At 59.2% G+C, this 22,414-nt stretch overlaps 11 protein-coding genes across 11 annotated transcripts; 6 read left to right on the forward strand and 5 right to left on the reverse strand.

Annotated features, from left to right (window-relative positions):
• Window positions 1–25: 25 nt before the first annotated feature.
• ACA1_330320 (kinesin motor domain containing protein) lies at window positions 26–5,432 on the forward strand (the record flags this gene model as incomplete). The annotated part of the gene is made up of 12 exons (XM_004334433.1): window positions 26–58; window positions 145–441; window positions 495–602; window positions 685–810; window positions 901–990; window positions 1,063–1,122; window positions 1,204–1,597; window positions 1,664–2,734; window positions 2,820–3,948; window positions 4,040–4,145; window positions 4,261–4,380; window positions 4,476–5,432. 12 exons carry the CDS (start codon window positions 26–28, stop codon window positions 5,430–5,432), a joined length of 4,491 nt encoding a protein of 1,496 aa, XP_004334481.1.
• A 198-nt stretch (window positions 5,433–5,630) lies between these two features.
• ACA1_330330 (uncharacterized protein) lies at window positions 5,631–6,083 on the forward strand (the record flags this gene model as incomplete). Its single annotated transcript, XM_004334434.1, has 2 exons — window positions 5,631–5,796; window positions 5,869–6,083. The coding sequence occupies 2 exons, from the start codon at window positions 5,631–5,633 to the stop codon at window positions 6,081–6,083; spliced, it is 381 nt and encodes a 126-aa protein (XP_004334482.1).
• A 106-nt stretch (window positions 6,084–6,189) lies between these two features.
• ACA1_330340 (uncharacterized protein) lies at window positions 6,190–8,110 on the reverse strand (the record flags this gene model as incomplete). Its single annotated transcript, XM_004334435.1, has 7 exons — window positions 6,190–6,313; window positions 6,424–6,548; window positions 6,762–6,824; window positions 6,945–7,048; window positions 7,189–7,654; window positions 7,747–7,867; window positions 7,986–8,110. 7 exons carry the CDS (start codon window positions 8,108–8,110, stop codon window positions 6,190–6,192), a joined length of 1,128 nt encoding a protein of 375 aa, XP_004334483.1.
• Window positions 8,111–8,474: 364 nt separating this feature from the next.
• On the reverse strand, window positions 8,475–10,216 carry ACA1_330350 (SEP domain containing protein; the record flags this gene model as incomplete). Its single annotated transcript, XM_004334436.1, has 7 exons — window positions 8,475–8,781; window positions 8,937–9,074; window positions 9,154–9,352; window positions 9,428–9,498; window positions 9,615–9,782; window positions 9,897–10,036; window positions 10,115–10,216. 7 exons carry the CDS (start codon window positions 10,214–10,216, stop codon window positions 8,475–8,477), a joined length of 1,125 nt encoding a protein of 374 aa, XP_004334484.1.
• A 396-nt stretch (window positions 10,217–10,612) lies between these two features.
• On the forward strand, window positions 10,613–12,245 carry ACA1_330360 (uncharacterized protein; the record flags this gene model as incomplete). The annotated part of the gene is made up of 3 exons (XM_004334437.1): window positions 10,613–11,056; window positions 11,144–11,377; window positions 11,472–12,245. The coding sequence occupies 3 exons, from the start codon at window positions 10,613–10,615 to the stop codon at window positions 12,243–12,245; spliced, it is 1,452 nt and encodes a 483-aa protein (XP_004334485.1).
• Window positions 12,246–12,323: 78 nt separating this feature from the next.
• Window positions 12,324–13,865, reverse strand: ACA1_330370 (Fbox domain containing protein; the record flags this gene model as incomplete). Its single annotated transcript, XM_004334438.1, has 5 exons — window positions 12,324–12,464; window positions 12,547–12,790; window positions 12,950–13,051; window positions 13,118–13,391; window positions 13,502–13,865. Coding segments are annotated over 5 exons (1,125 nt in total), but the record flags the coding sequence as incomplete, so codon positions are not given.
• Window positions 13,866–13,968: 103 nt separating this feature from the next.
• ACA1_330380 (uncharacterized protein) lies at window positions 13,969–15,529 on the forward strand (the record flags this gene model as incomplete). The annotated part of the gene is made up of 6 exons (XM_004334439.1): window positions 13,969–14,084; window positions 14,155–14,315; window positions 14,404–14,936; window positions 15,044–15,118; window positions 15,197–15,302; window positions 15,378–15,529. 6 exons carry the CDS (start codon window positions 13,969–13,971, stop codon window positions 15,527–15,529), a joined length of 1,143 nt encoding a protein of 380 aa, XP_004334487.1.
• A 90-nt stretch (window positions 15,530–15,619) lies between these two features.
• On the forward strand, window positions 15,620–17,153 carry ACA1_330390 (uncharacterized protein; the record flags this gene model as incomplete). The annotated part of the gene is made up of 5 exons (XM_004334440.1): window positions 15,620–15,627; window positions 15,711–15,844; window positions 16,170–16,259; window positions 16,626–16,951; window positions 17,049–17,153. The coding sequence occupies 5 exons, from the start codon at window positions 15,620–15,622 to the stop codon at window positions 17,151–17,153; spliced, it is 663 nt and encodes a 220-aa protein (XP_004334488.1).
• ACA1_330400 (uncharacterized protein) lies at window positions 17,022–18,606 on the reverse strand (the record flags this gene model as incomplete). Its single annotated transcript, XM_004334441.1, has 7 exons — window positions 17,022–17,177; window positions 17,289–17,342; window positions 17,421–17,496; window positions 17,598–17,744; window positions 17,881–17,969; window positions 18,091–18,245; window positions 18,324–18,606. The coding sequence occupies 7 exons, from the start codon at window positions 18,604–18,606 to the stop codon at window positions 17,022–17,024; spliced, it is 960 nt and encodes a 319-aa protein (XP_004334489.1).
• A 57-nt stretch (window positions 18,607–18,663) lies between these two features.
• ACA1_330410 (uncharacterized protein) lies at window positions 18,664–19,296 on the forward strand (the record flags this gene model as incomplete). Its single annotated transcript, XM_004334442.1, has 3 exons — window positions 18,664–18,801; window positions 18,891–18,981; window positions 19,082–19,296. 3 exons carry the CDS (start codon window positions 18,664–18,666, stop codon window positions 19,294–19,296), a joined length of 444 nt encoding a protein of 147 aa, XP_004334490.1.
• Window positions 19,297–19,396: 100 nt separating this feature from the next.
• On the reverse strand, window positions 19,397–21,553 carry ACA1_330420 (the record flags this gene model as incomplete). Its single annotated transcript, XM_004334443.1, has 13 exons — window positions 19,397–19,421; window positions 19,524–19,587; window positions 19,695–19,800; window positions 19,907–20,002; window positions 20,121–20,223; window positions 20,302–20,396; window positions 20,469–20,552; window positions 20,651–20,721; window positions 20,807–20,912; window positions 20,987–21,076; window positions 21,140–21,217; window positions 21,294–21,446; window positions 21,515–21,553. 13 exons carry the CDS (start codon window positions 21,551–21,553, stop codon window positions 19,397–19,399), a joined length of 1,110 nt encoding a protein of 369 aa, XP_004334491.1.
• Window positions 21,554–22,414: the final 861 nt, after the last annotated feature.

Genomic DNA, 22,414 nt, shown 5'->3' on the forward strand with positions numbered 1-22,414 from the left:
TCTCATCCCGCGCGTGCTCGATCACATGTACTTCCTCATGGACCAGAGCGAGAAAGCGGTACGCGTCCCTTCTCGATGTGATGCTCAACGCCTTTTGACTTGGTTGCAAGAGCTGACGCCATCTTGCTTGTTTGCACCCAATAGAGCCTGGGCTCAGTGCGCTTTGAGTGTCGCTGCTCGTTCCTCGAGATCTACAAGGAGAAGATCATGGACTTGCTCAATCCCACAATGCTCGACCTCAGCATCCGCGAGGACATCAAGCGCGGCATCTACGTCGAGAACCTTACCGAACAGCCTGTCTCCTCCACCGCAGAGGCGCTTGAGGTGTTGCGGGTTGGCGCCGCCAATCGCCACGTAGCTGCAACGGGCTGCAACGAGTTTTCCAGCCGCTCGCACAGCGTCTTCACCATCACCATCAAGTCCAAGGCACGTCAAGCACTCGTCTGCCCACTGATGAGTGGAACCAGTTTCTTACAACGTTCTACTACGCGCAGGAGGAGAAGAACGGTGTCGTGCAGACCAGATACTCGCGGCTGAACCTGATCGATCTGGCAGGTTCGGAGAGGCAGAAGCTCTCGCAGACAAAGGGCGAACAGCTCAAGGTTCGCACCCCCTCCGTACCGCTGCCAATCATCTTGATCTGCGCTCACTCTTGCTCTTTGTTTGCGTTGGCGCGACATACAGGAAGCGGGACACATCAATAAATCGCTTGCCCTCCTGGGCAATGTCATCCGAGCCCTTGTCGAGATTGCAGGCGGCAAGCATCGACACGTGCCCTACCGGGACAGCAAGCTCACCTTCCTGCTCAAGGTAAAGGCGTCTCTCCGCTCGTCTCTCCTTCAACCGCTTCTAGGCAAACTCTCTGCAGGCACTCATATTCTGTTCTCTTTTGATAAATAGGATTCGCTGGGCGGTAACTCCAAGACCACAATCATTGCCACCATCAGCCCCCTGGACACGGCCTTCGCGGAGACCCTGTCTACCCTCAAGGTAGACCCCTGGCCTTCGCACTCTTTTCTCCTTTGGTTCGGGTGGGACTCACTCCTTGTTCCCCGCACCCAGTTCGCGCAAAGGGCCAAGCTGATCCAGAACAAGGCGGTCGTCAACCAAGATCTCGATGGGGTGCGGTTAACCAGCATTTATCATCTCGTGCCCGTCTCACCGCTATGGCACACGAACTCAACCCTTTAAACCATCTTTCAGGGGTCCAACTACGCGCAGTACGCCCAGCTGCAGAGGGAGCTGAAGCGAGTGCGAGAGCAGCTGGCAATGGAGAAAGCCCGCAATCAGTTCGCCGACGCATCAATGGCCGTCGTGCCACAAAACGGCGCGCTGCGGACGAGGAGGAACGACATCACTGCGCAGCCGCTGGCCACCAACCAAGCACAAAACGAGCACGTGCGCCGTCTCGAAGCCCTTCTGAACCAGCTCAAGAGCTACGAGACGATCGAGGACGAGCGTCGACGACTCAGAGAGGGTAACGCGCACCTGAAGGAGCAGTGCGCTTCCAAGGACAAGTTCGTCCAGAGCGCGCGGGCGCTCATCAAGTTGCGCGACGCCACCATCGAGTCGCTGCAGAAGAAGACGCCCCGTACCGGTACGTCCCCACATCATGGTCTACCTACTCTTCAACGTCTGCTTACGCCTCTTTATATCTATTCAGGACGTTCGGAGAACGAAGCGCTTAGGCAGGAGATCCAACAGCTCAAGGCGATGGTGGAAAATCATCCCGAGCTGCTCAAGCACGCCCGCGAGAGTCACAACAGGAAGACGAAGCTGCAGGAGTACAAGCGGCTGTTCGGCGACAACATGAAGGTCTACTGGGCGGAGATCGGCAAGGCGCAGTACCTGGCCAAGGAGCTCTCCACCTACCTCGAACGGGTCAAGAGCGGCAGCAAGGGCGGCCAGGCAACTTACGAGGCGCTCCTCGCCTCCCCCGTGGCTTCGACTACCGACAAGAAGCGGGTCGGCTGGGCCGACACGACGGCCACGACCACCGAGGCGCAGCCCATGAACTGGAGCCTGATCTCCAAGCGACAGAAGACTGTGGAGAGCGATGCGGCGCAGCCGAGCGAGGAGGCCGCTCCTGTCGCCGTGGCCCGCAAGGCCAGGGACGCGCGGAAGAGCATCGCGTGGTTCAACCACGAGTACGAGGAAGAGCACTCGTGGGACCTCGAAACCAGCACCACCACGCTCGACGGGGGCAACCACCACAAGGCCGACGAAGAGGCGGCGGAGGGCACCACCACCGGGCTCACCAAGGAGCAGGCGGCGGCTCTGGAGAAGGCGCTGCACGGCCTGGAGGACAAGCTGCGCGAGGAGCAGATCATGAGGAATCAGATCGAGCTGCTGCTCGAGGAGGAGAAGGCCCGGTCGTCGCTCGAGCTCACCAAGTGGCAGAGCGAGTTTGCCCTCGCGCAGCAGCAGATCGACGCCCTCGTCCACGAGAAGAACTCGCTCAGCTCCGATCTCACCGTCAAGAACGAGCGGCTGCGCTCCCTCAACCAAAACTTCCTCATGACCAAGGGCTCGACGGCCGCCTCGTCGTCGTCGTCGGGCTCCATGGGCAGCAGCAAGTCCCGGAGCAGCGACAGCAGCGACGAAGAGGAGTTTGGCGATTGGAGCGATGTTCGCAAGGGCTTTGACAACGACGACGACGGTTACGAGCCCGTGAGCCTGCGGAGACTCACCATGGGCGTCGGACTGCTTCGGCGAGCCAACGCCGCCGCTCAGGGTACGTAATTCTCTTCTCTTCAGCACCCAGCAGTCAATGAGTGTTGTGACTAACGAGCACTTTGTTTGATTGTTGTGTCACACAGACAAGCAGCAGATGAAGCTTGCCAAGAAGCAGAAGAAGCGCATGGGCAGCTTTGGCGGCGACGGTGGCGATCTGCTCGACGCAGATGAGGACGACAACAACGTCGCCGCCAAGGCGGCCAAGAAGAGCCGGAAGCAGAACATCAACGAGGTCCGGATGCTCGACCTGGAGAGGCGCCTGGCCGAGAAGGAGAACGAGATCGAGCGCCTGCAGGACAAGTTCAACAACATGAAGGAGGAGTACGAGGTGCTCATCGAGGAGAAGCGATTTAGAGAGGAGGAGGTCTCCTCCGCCACCGCCGCCACCACCACGGCGACGGCCGAGGGCGCCACCACACCGCAGCAGCAGCTCCACGCTGCGCAATTCGTGCACGAGGTCGAGGAGATGGAGCGGAGGATGAAGGAGCGCAACCTCGAGTACGAACGCGAGGTCATGCGGCTCAGAGAGGACATCGACGACCGCCAGCGCGAGTGGGAAGCCGAGAGGCAGGAGCGCGACGAGCGCGAGCGCCGGCTTGTCGCCTCGCTCGATGCCGCCGAAGGCGAACGCGCGCTGCGCGAGACCGAGCTCGAGGGCCTGCACCGGGAGATCGACGAGGTGCGCGAGGAGATGCGGCGGGAGATCTCGGGCTATGTGAGCAAGATGGGCGAGATGGGGCGCCTCTTTGGCGAGAAGCGGAGGGAGCTCGAGGAGGAGCACCTTGACCAGCTCCAGCGAGCCCTGGGCGAGCGCGACGAGGCCAGGGCGCAGGCGGCCCAGCAGGCGGAGGCCGGCGAGCGCGTGGTGGCCGCCCGGGACGAGGAGATCGAGCATCTGACGCGAGAGCTCGAGGCCGCCGAGGCCAAGTCGCAGGAGGTGAGCCGACGCCTGGCCCAGCTGGCCGACGAGCAGGCCGCCGACTACGAGCGACGGATCGATTCGCTGAACAGGGAGGTCGAGGCCATGCAGCGGCTGAGCGACGGCGAGCTCGCCAAGCTGCAGCTCGAGCTCGACCGGCGGGCGCTCGAATTCGAGACAGAGAAGGAGCTCACGGCGCAGGAGAAGCGGATGATGCACGACTTTGCCGTGATGAAGGAGGAAATCGAGAAGTCCATCAACGAACGAATCGACTACATCAAGCAGATCGAAACGTACGTGCCCAACTCAATCCCAATCTCTCTCCACCACACATGATCTCACCGACCTTTCCTCTTCTTCGTTCTTCTTCTTCTTTCACTATAGTCGCCGGCAGGCGGAAAGGCAGGCGCAGGACGAGATCGCGCGCCTCAATGACACGATCACGCGCATGCAGAAGGACTTCAAGTCTCTCATGCAGGAGAAGCACCAGGTAACGGAAGCGAGGCTCTCAACATCATATAATGAGTCAAAAGAGTCGGGGTGAAGGTGAGTGGTGCTGACGGCCTCTTCTCTTCTCTTCTCTTCATTTTTCTTCTTTCGACCAGCTGGAGGCTCGCGTCGAAGAGCTGGTGCTCATCAATGGCAAGCTCACCGGGCACCAGAACCTCAACCAAAAGATCCAGCACCACGTGAAGGTGAAGCAGGAGAACAACTCGCTTAAGATCGTACGCCTCGCCTTTGCGTCATCATCATCATCATCATCATCATCATGTGTCAGCTTTAATGGTTCTCACTAACCTCTTCTCGTTCGCAACAACAGCAACTCCAAAAGCTGAAGAAGGAGCTAGACCGCACCAAGAGCGAGCTTGCCAAGTTCAGGCCGGAGGGGTCCGTTGACCTGGCCGCAGACGAGGACGAGGAGGAGAAGCTCAAGAAGCAGCTCGCCCAGCAGGAGGAGGTCATCGGCGCCCTCGACGCGCAGCTCAAGGCCCTGCGCGGCCAGCTGAGCTCCCTCTACAACGCACACATCGGCTCCACCACCGCGACCTTGACGGGCGGCGACGCTGTCTCGTCAGACGAGACGACGGAGGCCGAGGACGCGTCGTTCTCGTTCGAGGTCGTGCTCGATCAGCTGGGCCTGAAGCTCAAGGGCATGTCGCAGGAGATCAGCGATCTCCACTTCAAGAAGCTGCTGCTCGAGCGCGAGAACGCCCTCTACGCCAAGAAGAGCCAGCACGGCCTCGGCTTCTCTTCTTCTTCGGCCACGACCGCCGCTTCTACCGCCGAGCCCGTTGTTCCTTCGTCTGCGCCGACGTCATCTTCATCTTCTTCTTACATCCCCGCATCCTCTTCTTCCTCTACTTCGACGTCGTCACACGCCTTGGCGGACGTCACCAATTTTGAGTTCAACGCTTCGCCCGCGTCGTCGTCGCCCACGATCGCCTTTAAGGAGGCCGCCACCACCAAGGCCGCGACCAAGCCAGCCACCACCGCCGCGACGGCAACTGTACATAACGCCGACAAGGAGAACGCCGTGGCTGTCGCCACCACCAAGGAGAAGCCGAGCCGAAGCGGCAGCCGACGAGAGCCGCGAGGAGAGGCCAAGGAGCGCGGCGCGACAGCGACGGACAGCAGCAGCAGCAAGCGGAGGCCCAGGGAGGAGCGCGAGGCCGCAGCGTCGGGGAGCAGCGGCTCAGGGACGGGAGGCGGCAAGGAGCGGCGCGTGCGAATGGCCGTTCTGCAGCGCACCCTCTCCTCCGCCTCCAACCGGCCATAGAGAAGAAGAAGAAGAACGTCGTGCGCGACATCAACAAGTACTTGCTCACACAACCACGTTTCGAAACAAATACAACCTCTGTACACTTGATCCCCGTGACGGCAAAACGAAAACGCCCAACCCGGTATCGCCGAAAAGAACACCACAAAAAACTGGCTTGGCGGCGTTTGTGTCTCTTTACCACCACCAGATCTGAAGATGAGCGACCCCACCAAGTTTGCAGAGCCTGTGACGTCCTTCGACGTGCACATCTACTTCTTCCAGGGCAGTGAGCGGAGCGTGCAGTCGGCCGCTCGACTGCGCGAGGAGATCCTCCAGACCTTTCCTGACTTCGAGGTCTACAAACTGCACACCACCCCCATAGGTATGCAATCATCCTCGCCGACAAATCAGTATTGATCTGATGATTTTCGTGCAAACGATAATGCGAGTGCAGGTCCGCACCCAACGGGCATGTTTGAGGTGGACCTGCGCACGCCCCAGCAGTTCGCGCAGTTGGTGCCGTGGCTCGTGACGCGACGCGGCGAGCACAGCGTGCTCATCCACCCGCACACGGGCGATGGGCTGCGCGACCACACCGTCAACGCCATCTGGCTCGGCGACAAGGTGCCCCTCATCCTCGACGTCCTCCGACCACGAACCCAGCAGTGAGCACACAAAGAGAGAGAGAGAGAACAACATGTCAAGCAGAAGACAAGCAAACGTGTAGAGGTTTCGATATTTTGCTACAAACAAAACAGCATTTCTTGTTGGCCTTCTACGTCGTCTTCTGTGCGTTTGCGTGGAGGGTGCGGTAGCACTCGAGCGAGGAGCACAGGGGCCGGTGGTCCCTGCTGAGGTAGGCCCTCGCGCCGTGGCACACCACGCACTCGCTTCCAGGCCTGCAGTGGGGCCACACAGGTCAACACCAGGCGGTAGGAATGTCATGATGATAATGATAATGACGATGATGACGACGACGATGATAATGAAGAGGCAGCAGGGCACGTACACTGTACGACTGGAGGTGGGAAGGGCGAGGGTGAGATCGACGGCTGGTTCGTCGGGGAACGAACACGAGGCCTCTGCCGCCTTGGACACGTAGCGGATGCTCGGTACGCCCAGCGTCCGCTCCGGCTGTGGTGTGGCATCCGTGGCTGGTGAGTCGAGTCGTGTGCGGTGGTTGTGCGTGTGGCGTGTGGCGTGTGGCGTGTGGCGTGTGGCGTGTGGCGTGTGGCGTGTGGCGTGTGGCGTGTGGCGTGTGGCGTGTGGCGTGTGGCGTGTGGCGTGTGGCGTGTGGCGTGTGGCGTGTGGCGTGTGGCGTGTGGCGTGTGGCGTGTGCGTTCGTACCTTCGTGCCCTGCTCGTCCTTCTTTTGCGTGGTTCGAGAGAGTAGCTTCCGCACCGTCAGTTCCTGTGTGCCCAAACACGACACGACACGACACGACACGACAAGCCTGTGTGAGCACAACAATCCTTCCCGGCTCCTCACAGCATGGCCGCCGCCAAACGAAGGAGGCCGTGTAGTGCAAACCTTCTCCTCCTCGGCCTGTCGTTGCTGTTGCCGCTTGCGTCGGAGGGCACTCTCGGCCTTCTTCTGCTGCTCTTCCTCCGTCACCGCCTTCTTCGCCTTGCTCCCTGTCGTCGTGTGCGGCGGTGTGGTGCGTGTGCGGTGTGTGTGTGCGTGCGTGCGTGCGGTGTGGTGTGTGTGTCGTGTGTGTGTGTGTGGTTGGTCGTGAGGGACTTTGCAGTGTGGGAAAAGCGGGGCGTAGTGGTACCCATGGGCAGGGAGAGGAGGAGCTGCTCGTCGGGTTCGCCGCGGTCGCGCCGGTCGATAATGGCCCTCTGTCGGCTCGTGAGGCGCTGCTGGGGCAGCGCCTGGAACACCCCAAACTCGCCCTCCTCGTCCTCCTCTTCATCCACCACCAACGAATCCGCCTCGTCTTCCTCCTCCTCCTCCTCCCCATTGCTCTCGTCTTCTTGTTCGTCGTCGACGTCGACGTCGACATCATCAGAACTCTCCTCCTTCTCCACGTCCGACTTGGCTTCGTCGCCGCTGTTCTGCTGCTGCAGCGGTTGGTCATCGTCGTCGTTGTCGTTGTTGTTGTCGCCCACGATGTCGATCTCCTCTTCGGCCTTGCGCTTGGTGCCCCGGTTTTGCGCTCCCCCGCTGCTGCTTGCCGCGGCGGCAGGCGGCTTCCGTCGGTTGCTCTGGCGCGGCGGCGGCGAGGGCATCTCCTCCGCCTGGTGCAGCTCGATCAGGCTAGTGCGTGCGTGCGTGTGATCGTGTGTGTGTCTTGTGTCGTGTGCATGTGTGTCGTGCGGGTGCGACGTACCGCTTCCTTGCGTCGGCGCTTGCGCGGGTTAGGGTCCTCCTCTACCTCCGCAGCTTTTTCGACGGGCCGCTTGCGTCCGCCCTTCGCAGGCGAGGCCTCGTCTGGCTTGCTGTTGCGAGTGCTGCTCCTCGTCTAACGGTGAGCACAGGAGAGATCAACACGAAGCAGCAGCAGAAGAAGATGTCACAATCGATGTAGCATCGATGTGGCCACAACAACATGGAAGGCCTGGTCCGTACTCGTGTGGCGGCAGCTTCTTCAGCTGCTTCGATGCGTGCCAGAGTGCTGCGCTTGGCTCGGGAGCCGCGGCGTGGGGCCGGCTTCTCCTCTTCTTCTTGAGCATCCTCCAAACCGCTGGTGCCATCTTCTTCGTCTTTTGCATGCAGATCTACATAAAATTCGTCCTCCTCTTCCTTCTTTGATGCTTTGTTGCCCTTCTTCGACCCGCTTCCTTTCTTTTTACTGTTCTTGCTGGGCGTGCTGCCCTTCTTCTTTGATGAATTACTCGATTTCACTTTCTTACTATTCGTTTCAGCCAGACTGCTTGACGGCGTCTCTTCCTGCTGTGCTGCCTTAGAGCTGCGCGTTGATCGCCTTCTCTCCGCCATGCTCATTGCCTCAATGAATGCAAGTCGCTTGTTGGCGTAATCATAGAAAAAGAAAGAAAAAAACACAGGAAAAGAAGCTCTACGCACTAAGCATCAAGCTGAAGATGCGTGTGTCGTCATCTAGAGCGGCCGCTGCACGACGGTGGAGCCCAGCAGGCCGGCCTCTTGGAGAGTCTGCGACTCGTTGGCCAGGACGCGGACGGGCAGGGTGGTCTGCAGCTGGTAGGCCACCCTCTTGGGCAGGGCCGCGTCGACGAAGCCACGCAGGTCGCCCACCGTGTGCGTGTGGTTGAACTTGGCCACCAGGCGCGTGCCGTCGTGCAGTCGGATCTGCACGCTCGTCGTCGGCTGCGTATCGTCCACCACCAGCGGCCTTCGCGGCGCGCTGCTTGCCGTGGTTGCCGCCGGCGCCGGCGCAGAACTGGGCCTGTGCACACACAGCGTTGGTCGCAATCAGTCTCGCGCGACACGGCACCCGCACTACCGCACAACACACACACACACACACCGCACGACACGACACACGCGGGGTAGATCACGACATATCACGTTATGCTGTGTCGGGAGGGAACACAAGCGTACCCGCCAAGGCGCTGGCCGGCGCCAGCGAAAGGAGTGATGACCTTGGGCGGCGGGACGTAGTCTTCACTCTTCTTATCCATCAGATTGACCGACAGCGGGCGGCCTCGCGCCTCCCTCTCCAGCTCGGCGGGCGCGATACTGTGGTGCGCGCCAGGGCACAGGCTCTCGTCAGGTTCCATTCATCAACAGCACCACCAGGCGAGTGTTCTAAAGTTACCCCTTGTTGATGTCGTTCAGGAACTCGGCGTTGGCGGGGTCGGTGTAGCTACGGAGGGGTCCACCGTCGACGGTGAAGCCTTGTCGGTAGAAGACGAGAGAGCGCGTGACCGGTCCCTTCTCCTCCCGCTCTGCCGCGGCGCGGTCCTCCCTGGGCACGATCTTCTCGCTCGGCTTCGTCTCGTCGCCCAGCCGGTAGCCTGCACCCATCACCACCACCTCGTTCAACAAGACGAACAGTTGCCACGCTACACACTCGAGGTTGGCACCCGTACCAGAGCCGACAAAGACGGGCCTGGATGGCGCAGCAGCGGGCTGCTCGGGAGGGGCCTCCGCTCCTCCGTGCCTGTAGGAGCAAGAGGAGATGTAAGCACTTACATCTACATCATTACATATATGGCCTACATAGGTCTCTACACGAGGTGCTGTTGTTCAGTTGAGACGCTGTGTGGCGCTACGTACTTGCGCGCGTTCTCCATGAGCTCGGAGACGATGTCGTGGCTGGAGCCCGAGGGCGGGGCCTTGGGGTCGCGCACCACCATGCCGCTGGCCTTGCCGCCCGTGTAGAAGTCCTGGCCCTCCTCCTCGGCGTCGTCTCCGCCCAGGTCGGAGAAGCCGCGAATCCCGCCCCTTGCGTAGACGCCCAAACGAGTCAGTGCACTGGTGTTGCTACGCGCTACTCGATGCACGAAGAAGATGAAGATGAAGATGAAGATGAAGATGAAGATGGGAGGGAAGTAGTACCGCTGAGGTTGGGACCTGGCAGGCCTGGGAGCGGCCGACGTGGCGGGAGGCGCATGGCCGCCAGCTACAGCTTGACCGCTGCCGCCAGCAGGAGCGACCGTGGGCTGCCCTCCACTTTCGAAGAACATCTCTGTGGCCGCCTGTGGGATGGACTACATGAGGAACGAAGTGCGTACAGATTGATGCAACTGCACGCAGCAGGGCAAAGAAGGGCGTACGCTTATGTCCCAGCCACTCGATTCGAGGTAGAATTTGCTGGTATCGGCATCAGCCCCCGTAACGTTTTGAAACTCCTTGATCACCTCTGCAGTGGACGTCATGCTTTCTTCTCTCTGTCACGCTCCAATCTGATGGTGTAATCTGTGCGGTTGAGATTTTCGTGAATTCGAAGTGCCACTTTCTTCTGTGCTGGCGAAAAAAACATTTTCATTTTCATTTCTTGCGAGCAACTGGTCGCTGTGATTTGGCCACTTGGCGCGAACCAGCGAGCTCGGGAAGGTGACGAAGTGTGGATCTCGTCACTATTAACTGGGCAATATCGCCTTGTTCCGCCCAATCAGCCCATCTGGCAAGACTCCTTTTCTCCGCGATGGGTTTCCGCCCAATCGGACCACTGCCTAACCAACAATAAATGCTAAACCTCCAACACGTCGGTGAAGACCCATTGCACCACAACCCACCAGCAAGAGCTTCAGCCCGGTGGCCGCTCCTGCAGCATGACCCGACCGATCCCCCTCGCGCTGCTCCTCGTTGTTGTCGTCGTGTTGTCGGCTTTGGTCGTTGTGGGCCCTCTCAGCGCCGAGGCGCTCGTGCAGCAGGCGCAGTCGGCCGAGGTCTTCGCCGACAGCGTCTGCGTCAACACGCACTTCGGCTACGCCGGTACGGCCTGGGTCACCAACGGCACGCTTCTCATCGAGCTCATCGCCGAGGCCGGCATCCGCAACATCCGCGAAAGCTTCGATGAAGTGGGCCTCGCTCTGGCGGCCAAGGGCATCAAGATGAACTACGGCATCGCCGAGCTGGACTGGAACACCGACAGCAACATCGACACCACGCGCCAGATCGTGGCCGGGATCAAGGAGGCCATCAACAATGGGTTCCTCATCGACGCCATCCTGGGCGTCAACGAACCCGACATCATGTGGTCTCCAAAGAACATTGTACGTTGCATCTATTCGTTTCGTGAAGCTATGGTGGGATGAGACTGACCATGAGACCAGACATACAATGGGCAAGGGTTCCCGCAGGGACCGATGGACTACATGCGCGACCTCCACACTCTCGTCCGTGCCGACCCGTTCTTCGACGATCGGTGGATCGTCGGAGCGCCGGTGTCGGTGTTCGACGTGCTGCCGGCCAACTGCTGCAGCCAGTGGGTCGACTTTGGCGACATGCACCCGTACCCCTTCGACGGCAACTACCTGGCCGAGACGTGGGAGACCTATGACACCATCTACCGCTATTTCTACTTCTCCAACCAGGTGCTTGCTCATCCCCCCCCCTCTCGCTATACTGGTTCTACACATTCATCATCATCACCATCACTAACAACCAGTCTCTCATGCACGAATGCAGCCGTCGGTGAACCTGGACCAGTACCCGCAGCAGTGGACCAGGTGCAAGGCGTTCTACCCCGACCGGCCCTTCTTCGTCACCGAGACGGGCTACACCACCAAGTCCGTCGACGGCACGTCGATCCGCGCGCACGGCCTCTACGTCAACCGCATCTTCACCGAGTACTTCCGCCTGGGCATCCGCCGCACATGCATCTACTCGCTCCTCAACGACCACGACGACCCGGCCGACCACGAGTCCAACTTCGGCCTCCTCTTCGCCGACTACTCGCCCAAGCCCGGCTTCACCGCCCTCAAGAACCTCATGGCCCTCGTGCGCAGCGACTGGGCGCCCTCCGCCACCCAGCTGAGGCCGCCCACTTACGCGCTGGCCACGCTCGACTTTGGCCTCAACGTGAGCGCCGTGGGCGACTACGATCGCACCGACTACGTGCACCACCTGCTCCTGCAGAAGCCCGACGGGTTGTTGCTGCTGCTGCTGTGGCACGAGATCTCGGCCGAGGATGTGAGCGATCGGCGACAGGTCTTCCCGCCGCTCATGCCCACCGTGCTCACGCTGCCGACGGGTTACGAGGTGCGCGTGTTTGCGCCCAACGACGGACCGGGCCCGAGTGGGAACTACACGGTCGATGGGCGGTCGAGCTTCACCGCGGGCGAGACGCGCATCGAGCTGCTCGTGCCGGACCACGTCATCGTGCTCCAGCTCAAGAAGGAGGCCGCCACGAGCTTGTCGGCCAGCGCGAAAGCCTCGTCGTGGGCCACCTTCATGTTTTGATAGTGGTACACAATTTCATTGTATTTTGTAAGCTTTAGTTTTGTGCGTGGTTGTGCCCAAAACCAAAAAAGTGACCTCTCACCAAATGGCCTTCCTCTCGCGGGTCTTGATCACGAAGATCTCTCGGCGCGCGGTGTTGTGGAGGGTGGTGAAGCACCCGTACGAGTACCACGCGAACGACGCGTTGAAGAAGCCCGGCGCCCACCCTCGCCTCTTATCCTGCAGCAGCCCACCATCCCCACTCACATCAGGGACGAAAGAAGAACGAAGAAGAACGAAGATGAACGAAGAGGCAGCGTACGCTGTCGAACTGATAACCGATTCCGAGGTCGTCAGGTCGACCAAACGTTTCGGCGTGCTCGTCAACGAAGCTGTAGATGGGACGTTCGCCAGGCGCGAAGGTGGTAGCGGGGGGCGGAATCCGGAGGCGCACGAACGGCTTGAAATCGGACTCTTCGCCCACGTCCGGTGAGAGGTAAATCTCGTCCTTCTTCTCGTCCCCTACGCTTGGGAGGCCCAGCTGCTCCAGCAACTCACTCCGCTTCCTGCCACCGCCACCGCCACCAACAACCCACATCAACGATCAATCCGATCAATCCGATCAACCGCACATCTCACGACACGACACGACACGACATGACACGACATGACACGACCAACGACACGACACGACACGACACGACCAACGACACGACAATACTTACTTGTTAGAAACGGCGTAGCAGAAGCGGGCGAGGGTGATGGTCGCGTGCTTGGTTGTGGTCCCGATTCTCACCCGGTCGGTCAGCCGGGGCACGTGTCCATTCCTGCAATTCCTCTATTAATCAGAGAATCAAGTGAAACGAGGAGGCGGGGGGGGGGGCGGTGGTTACGTGTGGAGGAAGGCCAAGTGGAGGGCCATGCGGTGGTGGCGCAAACCCACCTCGGATTGGTGGTGCAGGTGGGGCAGAGCCACGACGCTGAACTGGGCGTCCGTGATCTCGAACTCGCCGTCCTCGTCCTCGTCCGCGGCCGGGTCCCCCTCCCACACCGACTCCCAGTCGGTGAGCGTGCTTGGGAATCGGGCGTCCTGGTCGCGCGGCATTCTCAGCATTCCACGACTCACCTCCGCGTAGCGGCCGAACCACGCCTTCCCCTCCTCCTTGCCTGCCACGTCATCATGGCCGGGTCCGGTTAGTAAATAATTCTCAAATAGCAGAAATGTTAATAAAATGAAGAAAAACAAACATTTAACACTTGACAAACAATAATAATACCGTTGAGGAAGGGCGGGCCGTAGAGGCTGAGGAAGCGCGGCTTCCACAGGCAGTCGGCGGAGGCGAGGTCGCCCCAGCGGCGGCTCACGGCGCGCTGGCGCACGAGGTCCTCCGTGTCGAGGAAGCTGAGCACACATAGGCCCGTGTCCGGGTCCAGGCTCTCCAGCAGCCCCCAGCCCCGGCCATGGCACCACGCGGGTCGCCAGAGCTTCTTCTTCATCCGTTCTTGTTCCTCTCCTGGCGCGCTTGCCTGTGGTGGTGCAGCTGCTTTCTTGTGCTCCGTCCCCGAGCTTAGCGTCCTCTTCCTCCACTGGCCTTTCCTTTCGCTTTTGCGCAGCCGTTGCCTCCGTGGGAGGCCTCTCCATCTTGTCTTTTGTCACAAGATGTATTTTACCTCCGAAGCTATCAACATTTCTTCGAAGAAATGGAAGGAAGTGAAAAAAAGACCCAACATAAAGAAAGAACCGATGCACTGCCGCAAGCGGCTCCGCTCCGACCCTGCCTACGCTCGCGTGGGGCCAGACACCACGCACTCTGTTCAGCTGACCACTCTCCCCGACCTGGTCCTCCACCACATCATTTCGTACCACCGCCCCCCCCTCCGTTGGGCCATTTTATTGATTATTTATTATTTATTTTCATCTTTTTTGCAGTGGACTCGAGTGGAAGGACGCCGTTGCTCTGCGGCAGGTCGATCGCGCCTGCCAGCTGCTCGTCCTGCGTGACCACCGGCCGCTCCGATTCGTTCTGGTTGTGCTCCTTCCGCGCGTGCTCGATGCCCTGCCCCAGGATCGTGTCACCTCGCCCTTCCATGGTGCGGTTTTAAATTATGTCAACTTTTACTGGGCGGTGATTGGTGTGTTTGACTATGTGAGACTCACTCGTGATTGGTTGCATGACAGCGGTGTATTGGGATTGGTTCAAGGCGGCGCAAACGCGCGACTTTGCCACGCGAGCACCACTTGTTGACGACCACGACGAGTGCGACGACGACGAAGAAGAAGAGGACGATTTTGAGCCGCTCGAAACCGACGAGCTCGAGCTGCTGCAACGGGACGCATTGCAGATCGCTCCTCCTTCCGTCGCTGACGGCGGTGATGACGCTGCGATGGACCTTGAGCCCATCACCGAAGGAGATGACAACGACGACGATGAAGGAGAGGACACTGATGATGATGGTGACGATGATGACGAGGATGTTGGTGAAGGTGCCAATGACAAGGTGAAGCTGGAGCTGGAGCACCTGCAGGCGTGGAGGCTGCAGATCGAGGCGCGCCTGCACCAGCTCTCCATCGAGGAGCCCAACTACTGGCGCAGCGACGCAAGGAGCCACCAGATCCACAACAGCTACGCCGCCGGCCCCTGCCGGGCGGGCAATGAAGGCCGGGGATGGAGCGAGGAGAAGATGGCCATCATCGTTTCGATCATCAAAAAGGTTTCGTATATCTCTCTAAAATCTGTATATGCACATATTTTATGTATACACGTATATGTTATGTTGGTGGACAGTATGTGAGGGTGAAGGCGCACGTCAGGTTCGAGGGCGAAGAGGCGATCAACGTCGCCTGCATTCTCGAGCTGTGCGCTCCTGGCGGTGGTGGATGGACACTGAGCCTTGTACGTCTTCGCTTCGCCCTGGCCATGGCCCACGCAATGTTCGGATTGTTGTAAGGTGTGAGCGTTGTGCGAGACCAGGCGGAGCGGGGAGGCCACGACAACTTCAGACCCGCCTCCCGACTCAGGATCGATCGCAGAACAGAACGGGGCTGCTACGTGCACCTCTTAAACTGGCACTCCGAGGGTACCCGCGCTCGTGGCGAGCTTGTGATGAGGTGGTGGTGAATGAACTAATCTTTCTTTCTTGCCTTGACAACAGCCTACATTTCTGATAACATTGTCAATACGGAGCTGTTGGTCGAGGTGGCGCGTGCGCTGGGCATCCCTGATTGGTCGCCGGATGAGTACGTGTCCAACATGTTGATTGGCATCTCCGCCCTTGTCATGACGAGCTCCGCCACACTAGACTAAACTAAACTAAACTGCATGGGGGGCAGAATCGTCCGTTTTCTGCTGGACTGCGCACAATGCCGCGCAGCACCTCCTGCCGCGTTTCCCAAGATGACATCGTACGTAGCACCTGATTCTCATTTATTTACATTTGCAGAAACATATACATGAACTTTATATATACTGAGTTTGTGTGTTGCAGGAGTGCAGAGGAGGTAGACGATACGTTCCCCACGCTGGCCAAGGTCTGGGCGAGGCTAGGGGACGAGGACCAGTTCTTTTCTGCTTCGGTCGACCGCTACCCTGTGGCCACGCTTGAGCCACTTCTGCGCGCAGGTAACGCACACGACACACACGCACCACACCCGCATTCATTTCATCAACGTTGCATGGCACACAGTGCAAAGAATGCAGTTTCACCTGCAGAAGCCGTGCGTCGTACGCGTTGGAGCGGAGGTTGACTACGTTGCCTTTGCTGACATCCAACGCATACTGCCCCGCATCACGCTAGGCACCAGTACACACCGTAGCATCAGTTGTGCCATCCTTCATTCATTCATTCTTTGATGATGATCAAACAAGCTAGGAAGCCTCTATTTGTGTGTGTATATATATATATGTTTACATGTTTATATGTACACTCTCACTCTATGTGTGACAGCGACTGCGGCCATGGTGGCCAGCAACGAGTACGAGGGAGAATCGTACGCTTGGGGTAGCGCCCGCCTTCGCACTGGTGAGACACCCTCGGGTACGCGTGCCATCTCGTCGCGTCACGTGGGTGCGGTGTTGCGTGCGTGTGCGTGTGCGCCATTATTAAATCGTGTGTTCACTCTCTCATTAGAGAGCGTGCGCATTGACTGTAAGATGAGCACTATTGTTCGCCAAAACGACCGCACAGAAGTTTTGGTGGAGCTGGCCGCCCGAACCTATTCTCTGGCGGTCGGTGAACGGTACTATCCCTACAGATATCATGTGGCAAATGCAGACAATCACTTACTGATGCTGTCGCACACGCACACGCACCACGCACACGCACACGCACACGCACACGCACACGTACCACACACACACACACACACACACCAACGCAGGTTTGGGCTGTCGTGTGGGCAAGGCAAGACGGTGATGGCCTATTTCACCGGCAGCGAATTCCTACACAGGAGACACCTGCCCGGGGACCTGGACCTCCCCAAGAGCATCGACCCTACGTTCTTCGATGAACTCGCGCGCTCGGTCGGCGCCATGCCCCCGGACGTCCGTGACAGTGAGGCGGCTGATGATAACAACGAAGCAGAAGCTGAAGCTGAAGCCACCAGCCAGAGCCAGCTGACGGCGGAGGCCGAGAGGCGCGTGCGCATGGCCATGGTTCTGGCCGTGTGCGTTCTGGGACCGGCCACGCGCTACGACGGTCTGCACCAGCCCGCCCCGGAAGACTTCTTTGTACGCCGCACGCGCCACCCGAATCCATCACACGCCACACGCCACACGCCACACGCACCGTTCTTTCTTCTCAGCACCGGCTGTGGGGCTGCTGCAGGACGGACACAAGCCGATCGCGTGGTTCCACCACGACCCGGCCGAGGAGGTCTTTGCGTGCTGCCTCCACAACTGGTTGGACGAACAGACCTTCGGCTTCTCTTGAAGTTGTTGTGTGGATGGAAGCAAGCTGTTCGTTCGGTCCACCGTGAGCTTCACAGCAGGGAGCCCATCGAAATAGTTTTATAAAACAGCCACATATTCGCACACTTATTTATGGAGCATAGCCATATATATGTACCTTCTCGCCCGGTCGGATGAGGCCAAACAGCCGCGTGTCGCCGGACACACGGTCCTGTGCAACAACGAACGGATAGATGGAGAGTGAGCTACGCCGCCCACCAAGCGCCGAGGGGACGGGGGACGGGCGTACGAGCATGGCGCGCCGTTGGACGATGTCGTTCATGAGGGCGGCAGGGATCCAACCACGGTTCACCAGCACGATGGTCCTAAATGGGCGGTGACCCGACACACACGACACACACGACACACACGACACTCAGTGCATTGCCCCGAAGCCAAACACGGGGGCGAGGGTGGTGGTGGGTACCCATCGTCGGAGCGGCGGAAGGGGGTGAGCAGGAGGCCGCCGTTTTGGCCGTCGCGCGTGCGGGGCCGCACCACGAACTCGCGCACGGGGTCGAACTTGCCGCTCACCTCCACGTGCCGAAACTCGAAATCCCTCAGGGTCTCATCCCTGGCGAGTTGCGTGTTGCCCGTCGCGTGTCGTGCGTGAGACGCGCGTGTCGCATAGTGTGGTGCGTGTGTGCGTGCGTGCGGCGGTGCGGTGGTTAGGTCGCACGGATCGTGGCGAGTGGCAGATGGCGAGGTACGTGAGGTGGGGCGGCAGGTCGACGGTGGGTTCGAGCAGGCGCTCCTTGCGGTACCGGATCATTTCCTTCTTCTCCTGCCATCGATAGACCTGTGTGCGGTGTGTGCGGTGATGAACGCTCAGAGACATGTTCGTACGAAGCTCCACAGAGAGAGTGAAGACAATCGGTCGACGGACGGAAGCAGCGTGCCTGCCAGGTGCCCAGGCAAACGGTGATGGCGGGAAAGATCCAGAACCACGCGGCCAGGCCGCCCTCCATCACTTGGCCCGCTTCACCGCTGGCGGGTTTCGTGGCCGCGGCCTTGTTGCCGCCGCCGACAAAGTTCTTCAGGTCCTGCTGCCGCGCGGCGATGTCCTCCCTGGACTCTGTTCGACGTGTTTCGTTATTTATTATTTATTATATTTATGGATTGTTTATTTTATTCGACTGTGGTGCTGTGGTACCATTTGCAAAGGAGCGGAGTGGTGCACGGCCAAGGGAACTGCGGGGCGGCATGGCCAGACGAAGGCCCGTAGGGCCACTACGCGCTTTGGGCGGGCACCCTCCCAGGCGGGCCGCAGTAAAGAGGGAGCGGCACTGCTGACTGCTCTGGCGAGCCGGCAGTGAAGTTAATTTGCCCAAGGCAGGTAGCGAAGACTGCCAGCAACGTTGCTGCTGCCTCATCTTCTCTTCTGGTGCTGCTTTTTCTTTTGCTGGCGTTACGCGCCTAATGCTAACTCGCAGCATACCAGGAAAAGAAAAAAGGTCGTGAAGAAAGGAAACCAAAAGGAAAATTCGACAACAATGGACGAGGAGGCGAAAGAGGAGCGCTTCGTGGAGGAGGCACCGCACCACGCGGGCGCAGGTGGGCCAACGAGGCCTCCACGTCAGCTGGTTCTTCGCACTGCACCCGCCTCGCGACGTGCCATCGTGCTGCTGGGGGTGCCGACCTCCACCTCTCCTACTCGCGTGCCCTCGTTTTTTTCCTTCTTCCGCTTCTTTTCTTTTGCTCACCTCGCGTGGGCCGCCAGGGCGAAGCGGCGACGGTGGAGAGGGAGGTCCCCCTCGCGTCCCTGGTGGGCTGGGGCGCCACCAACCTCGGCATCGACCTCAACTTTGGCCGTACGCCCACCCTTGCCTTGAAGCTGATGGCGGTTGTGACGCTGACGGTGGTGGTGGTACCGCGGTCGACTACGAATTGTATGTGTGTGTGTGTGTGTAGCGGGAGTGCCGGGACTGTTCTTTGCGACGCGGCGAGCGTCGGAGGTGAGCGACGTGCTTCTGCGCACCCTCAGCCTCATGCGCGACGAACGCGAGCGAGAGACGGCGAGCGCACCGTCACCAGCGGAAGAAGCAGAGGCAGGGGACGAGGCGCAGGTGACCATCTCCATCGAGCCCGTGCGGCCCGTCCCACCCTACGCGGGCACCAAATACTGAATTAACGCGCAACTCGGTCTCGTGGCGAGGAAATGTGTTGTTTGTTTGCTGCTCGTTGCGTCATCAAGAAGAATGCAGCCACCCGCGTTCGTCATGTCTCTTAGAGGAACTCGATGCCTTCGAACCTGTTGTGATGGCCATCAGATGATGAAGAAGAGGCAAGAAGAATGAATGGGTGAGTGCCAGAGAGAGAATCTGTTTGCAAATTGCAGAGAGGCAAGGCGTACTTGACGTTGCCGACGAGGGTCTCCTCCAGCAATACTCGGCCTTCGAGATCGAACACCATGATGTCTAGCGTGGTGCACCGGCACAAGTTGTGAGCATCAAAGTGGGCAACACCACACACACACACACACACACACACACACACACACACACAGGGAGAGAGAGAAACGTACAGGTGGAGATCTTGTCCTGGTGTTCCTCGGTCTTGAGGGCCACGACCTCGTGTTCGCGGAACGGGACGAACTGGAACGTCGAGAATCCGTGCGTGGGCTCGTTGACCTGTTTGTTTTGAGGGAAGCCACGCCGCGATAGACAACCGAAGACGATGAGCAGAAGAAACAAACGAGCGATGGCGAAGGCACCCCGCAAGGGCAGGGCAACGTACTCCCACGTGCGAGATGCGGATGTCTGCGAACTGCTCGTTCATGGAGATCACCGTGTCAGAGCCGCGCGACTCGTCCAGCGCCTCATCGTACGGATCCTGTTGCGGCATGAAGAAGAAGAAGAAGAAGAAGCAACCACACAAGTTTCAGCGCGTGTGTCGCGTGTGTCGTTTCTGACATGTTCGCCGTGTGAGCGTGCGTGCGTGCGGCGGTTACCGTGGAGACTCGGCGCGGGAGGAAGAACCACCGCCTGAGGGCGGCGTTCCAGCGTATGCCCTCGTGCAGCAGGTAGCCGGGGAACAGCGTGTTCGTCTCTTTCCTGTGTCGGTCGCGGTGGTGGTCAGCTGACCGCCCACGCGTGAAGAGAGGTGTGGGTGGGGCCTTGCAATGAGTTTACCTGAGAGCGGTGTAGTGCTGGCCCCAATCGATACGCTCGATGCGACCCTCGGCGTCAATCTTCGCAATCCACTGCGGGTTGTTGTTCACAAACTCCTGAACGACGAAGAAGAGGGGGGAGGTGAGATGAAAGAATGAAGTGGTCGATCGCAGGAGAGCGAGGGGTACCCCCTTGCCGGTCGTCCACTCCTTACCGGTGGACCCCACGTAGAGGTGCGAGTCCTTGACCGTCGCCCACTCGATTTTCAGGCCCTGTCGTTCCCAATTAATCACAGTACAGTGCAGTGCAGAAAAAGAGTAATCAACATGACGATGACGATGACGATGAAAGAGAAGGAGAGGTATGGCACCTTGTCGATGTGACCGTTGCCATCCATGAGGATGTGCTTGGGGATCACCTTCTCGCCCTCGACAAAGTACACTGGCAGCCCGAAGTCAGTTCACTCATTACACCAACCGCGAGGCGGATGGGAGTGCACTGGTGGTGGGTGGTGGTGGTGGCCTACCGATGCCGGTGCGATCGTCAAAGGTAAGGAGCTGCTCGTTGAAGTAGGCCAGCTCCGACAGCTCCATTCCTCGAGATCCGTCGTTGAACACCGACGTAACATCCATCTGGTGGGTTGGATTGGGTTGGGTTGGGTTGAGTTGCGTTGCGTTGAAACGAACACAGGCGGGTGGGTACGTACCTCGCTATCCCAGGCGATGGTGTACTTCTTGGTCTCGGGGTTGCGCGTGAGCGTGCCGCTCTTCAGCGTGCTGCGCCACTTCTTGTCGTCCTGTTTTGTGTTGTACAATGAATCAGTTTTCGCGCATGAGTGCGGGAGAGGAAGAGGCGGTACAGTCTTGGAGGCCTTGTCCATGTCAGCAACGATGGTGATGGAGTAGTGCGTTGATGACGGCTTGTACTTGTGGTACGCCTGTGGCCATGCCAAAGTGAAGTGGATGGGTGAGAATAATCTTAGGATGATGGCCAGAACTGCAGGAAACGCGCACCTGCTGAAGAGGGTAGCGGAGGTGAGCCTCGAGTGGAGAGTCCTTCAGGCCACGCGAGTGGGGCGAGGCGCCGGTGCCATCGGTCAGGACAGCAGGGTTGAAGTAGAGAAGGGCGCCCACGAAGAGGAACACCACGACGAGGCCCACAACAACCTGTGCGCCAAAGATGAAGAGTCAAGATGGCCCAACAGACAAAAAAGAAGAAAAAAGGGGGTGGGCACCTGCTTGTGCCGAGAGTGGAGCTGAGAGAAAGGACCCATTCTGCTGAAAAAACGCTTGGGAGGAGGCGACTGTGGTTCGTAAGCGTAGCCGTAGTAGCCAGCACCTCTCGATGAGTTGTTGGAAAGCTCAGCAAACATCAATCACGGTTTGGTGATTTATGGTCCACTCGTTCAGATCAACGAGCGATTGTTTCAGCAGATCGAAGCCAGACCTTCTAGGGAGAACAATGCGCCCGCTGCGTCCAATCTGAATCGATGCGCGAACAGAAAATCGTGCTACGTGCCCCGTCAGCAAGGAAGCGCCAAAGTCCGAGCGCATATCTCACATAACTCGAATTTTCCTCGCGGAGTTCGCTGAGTTGAATTTTCCCGAGAGCCTTCGATTTGTGCAAATTCCCCGTGTAACGAGAAAGCGAGACGAGAGGCGCCCAACTTTTCGTCCGCCACCACTCCCGCCTTCAAGACGGCGGGATTGCAAACTCAGTTCGATCGATCTGTCCGCGGCGACCTTCGTCTCATCATCCGTTCCTCATCGCATGCGACAACCCGCGCCGAGCGTTTGAATTTTGATCTTCCGAATTGGATCGATAGCGCAGGCTTGTTCTTCCTTCTTCTCTCCTCCTCGTCTCTCTTGCAACATGGGACCTCCTCCATTGAATGACGCGGCCGATGACTCAAAACATACGAAACATCAATTGTCGTGCCTGATGCGATGGTGGCCTCGATGGACAGCGAGGACGTGGCTTAAAATCATCGTATCTGTCATCGGTGGCGCGGGGCTTTGCGCATTCTTCTACTGGTTCTCGGCCACGGGGCTACCTCGCCGTCTTCCTCGAGTGGTGAGAGAAGATTGGCTACTGGGGCAATGTGCTCTTCGTTGTCGCCTTCACCCTCACCGGT

Source organism: Acanthamoeba castellanii, assembly GCF_000313135.1.
Source record: "Acanthamoeba castellanii str. Neff unplaced genomic scaffold scf7180000084566, whole genome shotgun sequence".
Lineage (NCBI taxonomy): Eukaryota > Discosea > Longamoebia > Acanthamoebidae > Acanthamoeba > Acanthamoeba castellanii.